General features: G+C 37.0%; 2 protein-coding genes across 3 annotated transcripts in view; both read right to left on the reverse strand.

Moving 5' to 3' along the window:
• The window catches only part of LOC134675422 (facilitated trehalose transporter Tret1-2 homolog), a 176,474-nt gene extending 175,837 nt beyond the window's left edge, over positions 1-637 (reverse strand). The window contains exon 1 of the mRNA XM_063533675.1: positions 625-637. The gene's annotated coding sequence lies outside the window, so the exon portion shown is untranslated. The remainder of the gene's footprint in view (positions 1-624) is intronic.
• Positions 638-802: 165 nt separating this feature from the next.
• Positions 803-5,884, reverse strand: LOC134675487 (uncharacterized). 2 transcript variants are annotated; one of them, XM_063533752.1, is made up of 3 exons: positions 5,625-5,884; positions 4,264-5,024; positions 803-2,449 (listed from the first exon to the last, which is right to left on the reverse strand). In XM_063533752.1, exon 3 carries the CDS (start codon positions 2,384-2,386, stop codon positions 1,451-1,453), a length of 936 nt encoding a protein of 311 aa, XP_063389822.1. In that variant the 5' UTR covers positions 2,387-2,449; positions 4,264-5,024; positions 5,625-5,884; the 3' UTR covers positions 803-1,450. The 2 variants fall into 2 exon arrangements, with proteins under 2 accessions (XP_063389822.1, XP_063389821.1); XM_063533751.1 differs by having other exon boundaries at positions 803-5,024.
• Between the last annotated feature and the right edge of the window lie 1,261 nt (positions 5,885-7,145).

Raw genomic sequence — 7,145 nt, forward strand, 5'->3', positions numbered from 1 at the left:
TGCTCGAATTGCTATTAGATTTTATCCAGGCGCTGTACTTACTCTAGCTGCTGGTACTAATTCCACGCAGACGAAGTCGCGGGCAAAACCTACTGTTATAATACGATATTTCACTAAAATCTCTTTAATAATTTGGCTGCATGGAACACGTGGATGGATTCACGTTGGCTGTCAGAAACAAAAAAAAAAGTTATATCTACGCCCGCTATTATTACTCGAAATTTTAGTTGTATCAATTGTAACCGTGTTTTCGTGTGAAATCAGTTATTGTGATTAATTTATGAAATGTATTTATCATCGCTGAACGTAATATGTATCTATACATACAGTGCGCAATTAACAATATAATTCAAGTCAAAATTCGTAACTGCAACGTGAGTGTCATATTGTAACAAATATTTGTTTTATACTCTAGGGTCTTGATTGTTGTTCTTTTGGAAATTAAACGAACTTACCTGTAAGTGAAGTTCTATTTCAATTATATTAGCTGCACAAATTTCGAAATGATAATAACTATGTAGTACGCCGTACTCATACAGCTTCTGGCCATGGTATTTAGAGTATAAAGTTAAAATTTCTCAACGAGAATTTTAAAATTTTATATAATATTTCTGAACGCACCGTCTGCGCGGGCGCGCGCACGACGCTGCTACCAAGTCTACCAACCTCATTTAGTTTAGAGTAACAAGCCAAGTTATAACACTATTCACTGCCAGTGACAGCTAGGCGAGCTCTCTGTTCTTAAGCGCTTGTCACTACAAGGCGGAAAAACACATGTTATCGCATATACACATAGCTTCGCCAGCAGCACGCGCTGGCAGTGAATATGTCAGCAGATGTGACAGCTTGGCTCACAACTCAGCAAAGCCAATATTATCTTAAACTTTGACAGGGATTTTTACACTATTAGAATCCCTGGTTGTCTCAGGACAACGCGGGTAGTGGGCGGGATGGGTTATCATTTCGAAATTTGTGCAGCTAATATAATTGAAATAGAACTTCACTTACAGGTAAGTTCGTTTAATTTCCAATTATTATTACGCTGCACAAATTTCTTCAATGATAATAACTATGTAGATGTTTAGAGATATTTAAAGTTTATTTTTGGCTTTGCATTACAATCAATAATTAGCAAACCATTGCTTTACTTAAAACGTAACTGTTTAGGTATCATCAACCATGTATTTAGGTAACTCTTATAACTATCTCAAGAGATCCAGTGAGATCAACATTTACTAAACTTGACTCTCATAATTATAGTCAAATGAAACAAAAGATAATTTGTTCCTTCTTAATACAATTAGTACTATTTAAAAAACTTAAATTTGTATAAAACTACAACAATTAGCAGAGACAGCATGGGCTGTTCTAACAAAATCAACAACTATAGCAACACATGACGGTGCGTTGCTGCTTAAGACATATGACAATTTTGAATACTTATTTCTAATTAATCAGAAACTAAGGATCTTGCAAAATCAATATTTGGCGCTATGGGTCTATTATAAAATTTAGCAAAAACTTTGGAAGTGCCACTCCAACCTGCTGTTTTTCTAATTACATCGATATTCACTCCCAAACGATCTGCGGCTGACACCGATGCATGGCGAGTTGAATGGGAGGCGAAAATGGAGGTATCAATACCACTATCTTTTAGCATATTCTTAATCCATCTACTAATTGTTTGGGAAGTGATCTCTTTATGGGGTTTTTTGAAGGCGATAAATAATCGCTCACAACCACCACGAATATCCTTCGTCATGTTAATATAGTCTAACAATGCTTGACCTGGGCAAATATCAGGTTTTTCTTTGAAAAAAGGTAAAGATAGCACGGGTTGATATGAACCCGCTCTGGAAGTTTTGATCAAGTCTGAAATTTTGATAAGAATTTTATCAGAATAATGATAGATGTTTGATAATTTTATCAAAGACAGGGTTTGCACTCTGTGTGCAGTAACAATAGCTAATAGAGTTACTAATTTTTTGCTTAAATTTTCCAAAGACAGATTTTTATTAGGTGACATTTTTGACAAATGATTCAATACTAACTGAGGATCCCAGGTTACACTATATTTAGGTTGTGGCGGGTTTAATCGAAAAACGCCCTTCATAAATCGTTTCACCCTATCATCTGACGAGATCTTATTTCCTAATAGAAGCACCAGGGCAGATTTACAACTATTGATACTTCCATACCCGGCTCCATCACTACACAATTCTGTTAAAAAAGCAAGCACTTCCGGAATAGAAGCCTTAAAATAATCAATATGATTTGTTCCACAATACATATACCAGCGTTTCAAGTACGTGTCATACTGCTTGACGGTGTTGGGCGCAAGGGATTTCAACATAATTTCGGCCGCACCAGACGACACGCCCCTCATAGATAGCGCTTTCCGGATAGCACCGCGGCAACCAGGATAAGACGCCGTTGAAACCGCTGGTTGCTGGAATAACATTTAAATAAATGAGTGCTAGGGCCTAATTCTATACATCTTGTTTTGACCAGTTTTGTAAAAATAGGGTACCACACCTGAGCTTGCCATTTAGGTACAATAACAATGCCTTCTGATTTTTCTAAAATAATTTTTTGCAATACCTTAGGTATCAGCGCAAATGGGGGGAAAGCGTAGAAAAAATAAGGTGTCCATGAAATTGTGAAAGCATCTATTTGGAAAGCATCAGGGTCCCTTGTCCAGGATACATAGCGCTCACATTTTTTATTTGCGCGACTAGCAAACAAGTCTATATCTGGAATTCCAAAATACTGCAGAACGATTTCAAAATATTCATTGTTTAATTCACATTCAATTTCCGAATGAGCCTTTCTAGATTCCTTATCAGCTATGACATTGAGTTCTGATTGAATATAGGAGGCAAATATTGTGATGTGTCTCTTTTCACACCATTGCCATATTTGCCTCGCAATTGAATTAAGGTGTAAAAAACGTGTTCCCCCTAGGCGGTTAATGTATGAGATAGCTGTGGTGTTGTCTATTCTTAAAAGTATCTCACAATCGGTTAGATCAGAACAAAAAGTCTTTAAACATAAAAATGCCGCCATAAGCTCCAGATAATTTATGTGATGTTTTCTCTCATCATCATTCCATAACCCAGCGGCCGTCTCATCTCCACATGAACCGCCCCAGCCTGTCAATGAACTATCACTATAAATTTCTCTGCTAAAATTATTACACTTTATTTTACATTTTGCCTTATTTATTGTTTTTAACCACCATTTTAAATCATTTTTCACACTAAGTGATATAGGCATATTGCAATCATAATTGTCATTATGTTTCTGTAAGTATTTATATTTTTGTCTTTCCAGTTCTTTAGTATACATATAACCATATTCAGTAGCAGGACAAATAGAGACAAGTAAACCAGTTAAATGTGCAAGGTCCCTAATATAACAATTTTTCAATTTAATAAATGACTTAATCTCTTGTTCAACTTTGGACTTTTTCTCATCAGGTAAGGAAAGTTGCCAATTTTTTGAATCTAATATGAAACCCAGATATTTGACAGTTCTTTGGGGTACCAGGAAGCTTTTGTCATAGTTTACTTTTAGTCCAAGATAGTTAATGGTATCAAGTGTAACTTGTATACTATTTAAACATTCATTATAAGTGCTTCCTACAATAAATATGTCATCTAAATAATTACTCAGTATGTGACCTTTGGATCTTAGATGTTTCATGACAGGTCTGAGTAGCTTAGTATATACATAAGGAGAAACATTTAGTCCAAATGGTAAGACCTGAAACTGAAATATCTCAGTTTTCCACATAAAACGTAGGTATTTTCTATAATCAGGGTGTATAGGTATTAAGAAAAAAGCATCTTGGAGATCTAAAGTGCTCATAAAGCAATTTGGTGTCATTAGCTTTATTGCAGTTCTGATGTCTTCTAATTTGAAGTGTTCAGTAGCAATAAATTCGTTAAGATTTTTTAAATTTAAAATAAATCTGTACTCTCCATTAGGTTTTGGCACGCAAAATATTTTTGACAGATATTGACCTTTACAAGGTGAACATTTTACAATAGCGCCTTTTATTAACAGCTCAGAAACAAGTTTATCTAGTATTTGAGCGTCGAGATCAGGGAAGTGATCATTTTTTGGAATAACTGATTGAATTGGCCTAGATAAAAAAGGAATTTTATATCCTGATATCCAGGACAAGACCCTTTGGTCATTGGTGACATTTTGCCATTGCTCCAAAAAATATTTAAGTTGACCACAGTAACTCATACCAACCTGATCATTTAACGGCGGCTGTTGTAATGTCGGTGAGTGCGACGCTTCTGCTGATGGTGTGGCTTGGCAGAAGAAGTGTTGTTCGGTTTCCTGTGGTATTGCTTCAGATGACCTCGGGCTCTGGGTTTGTGTGTGTTGTTGGTCGGGCCTTTGAAGTTTAAATTACTGGGTTGTATCTTCTTCGGTCTTTTTGTGTTTTTTAGGTCTTTGCTAGATTGTTCAATCGCTTTAGAAGTCTTTAATTTTTCAGCTAAGTTTTCTCCGAAAAGCCACTGGTCTACCTCACAATCTCGTAAAGTGTCGCGTGCGGTTTTGTTTTCAAGACCCGATATTATGAACATCTTCCTTAGTTGGGATTCCCTGTGTTGGTAATCACACAAGAGACGGGCAGAGTCGCTCAGGAACATAATAACCTCCTCATTACCAGGTACCAAGCACAACTTGTTAAGGGCTAGACCAATCGCGGTCAGGGCACAAGAAACTTCATTCTGCTTCATTTCGATCGCCTTGTCCCTGTGAACAAGAGTCTCGCCCGCTGCAACTTGAGCCTCTAAATTCATTTTTGGGGGCTCCAATAATTTTGCAGTTATCTGGAGCGGGATATTTTTTCATAATCTTGTCTCTGTCATCTTTATTCATACCTTTCTTAATTATATCTTGCCAACGAGAAGCAACCTGTCCAAGAAGGTTTGGACCAAATGCAACCTCTTCTGGTGCATCCCCGAGCAAGGCTAAGATGTTATCACTAATATCTTCAATTGCTGAAAAATGAATAAGCACTTTAATGTACCTACTTGAAGATGAGTACATACAAAGAGACGGCCTTAAACGGCATACCACTTTGATTAACTCAAGGGGTAAAGAGCTGTGTCTAACCGAACACGCCACAGAACCCAGTAGGTATATCTAGCGAGAGGTTTTTACATTCACCACGGTATGACAGTGGGCATGACTGGCGTGAGTAATAACTCAGTGCTGTTGGCAAAGAATGTGTCTAGTATGACAACACCACAATGCCCATGACTGCTGGCGGTGAACGTACCTAGCACAGTACGCCAAATATTGCCAAATGCAGTTAGCTACAGATATGCCTAGTAAAGCATTCCAATTAGCTCAGCACAGCCTTCATATGCAATTAACAACAGAGATACCTAGTGTAGCACTCCAATATAATCAAAAGAACCATTATGTGTAGTTAGCAATCAGAGATGCGTAGTGCGTCATTGCAAAACGCTCAGCCCAACGTCAAATAGCATACTTACACCATTATCTTGCTAACAGTCAGAATGAGTTAATAAGGCACACACCATGCAAAAAAGGTTGTTAGAATATTAAAGGACTATTGTCATTGTATTTCTTACCTTGCGTATCTTCTTTCTTATCGGAATTTTGTACTAAATCTTCCTTCTCTGGCGCTGCTTTCTCCGGTTCACAAGAGAGATCGTCCGCAGTTTCTATAACTATTATGGGCGATCGAGATCTACTTTTTGATGCCGAACGAGATCTACTTCTCGGCGGCGGAGATAGGGATCTTGATGTAGACCTAGAATAGGTCCAAGATCGTGATCTCGATCTCGACCTGTAAGTATAACGCGGCCGGTCATATCGGCCATGTCGATGAGACGACGCCGCACTTGACCTTGAACGTTCTCCCAATTTTGCAATTGGGTCGCTGTCTTCTTTTCTTCTCCGCATATTTTAAGGTAATTCTTTACGTTATTTATACAAAAAACCACTTTTTATGATAAAAGACGTAATTGACGTAATGACCATAAAGCTGCATGAAAACGACAATGAGGTTGGTAGACTTGGTAGCAGCGTCGTGCGCGCGCCCGCGCAGACGGTGCGTTCAGAAATATTATATAAAATTTTAAAATTCTCGTTGAGAAATTTTAACTTTATACTCTAAATACCATGGCCAGAAGCTGTATGAGTACGGCGTACTACATAGTTATTATCATTGAAGAAATTTGTGCAGCGTAATAATAATTACACATAGGCACTGCAGAAGACATGTAAAGCTTGTTATTCATTATTTTAGCTTATACCGGGTGTGGCCTGTAACACGAGCAAATAACTCAAACATAGATTGTACTCTTCAAACGGTGACACTTTTGTTCAACAACTTTTAAAAATTATGAAGTATTTAGACTCCCTATTTTTCATACAAAATAAATATTATCTTCAATGGACGCCATCGGCACGCCATTATCGTTGTGATTGACGTTGCTTGTCACGCCTTAAACATATCAAAATTGCGTCTTAGAATAAACTTTAAAGTGTATTAAAAATCAAACCACAAGTTATTTTTAAAAGTAGCCGAACAAATGTTGGTCAGTATGAGGAGTACAGCCTACAGTTAAATTTTTTGCTCATATTACAGGCCACACCCGTTATATTTATGTAATATACTTCATCTTTTGATGTACGCTAGGACTGAAATTTTGGCAGCAGTTTGTTTATTTATGCATTTGTGACGTCAACACGATCACGTGACAGCTTGGAGCGTTTAGTCTCGAACTTTAAACACTAAACTAATTAGCTATATTTTGTATTTAAAATTAACGAATAAAAATTTGAAATATATTTTTTGTAATAATTACGTGTCTATCCATAAAATGAATACAGTTCTAAAAGATTGTCAACATCTTGATGGTGGGTTCCTTCTACATCCAGTGGTTTTGATAATACAAGGTAAAATATATCTCCCAAAGCTCCCAAAATGTATCCACACCTCCTGGGATGGAAAAACCCGAATTATACGCATTTAGGACCAAATGAAGGTATTAAAATGATTTTTCACCACACCAGCTCGGAAAGGCTTACTTTGCACTTCGAAAACTGATAGCAAATTTGCATTTTATTCACATGTGAGACAAAGT

This window comes from Cydia fagiglandana, chromosome 22 (assembly GCF_963556715.1).
Source record: "Cydia fagiglandana chromosome 22, ilCydFagi1.1, whole genome shotgun sequence".
In the NCBI taxonomy this organism is placed as follows: domain Eukaryota; kingdom Metazoa; phylum Arthropoda; class Insecta; order Lepidoptera; family Tortricidae; genus Cydia; species Cydia fagiglandana.

Bases quoted from the DNA above. Each gene is read 5' to 3' on its own strand.
- LOC134675487 (XM_063533751.1), bottom strand. From the start codon at position 2,461: ATGTTATTCCAGCAACCAGCGGTTTCAACGGCGTCTTATCCTGGTTGC.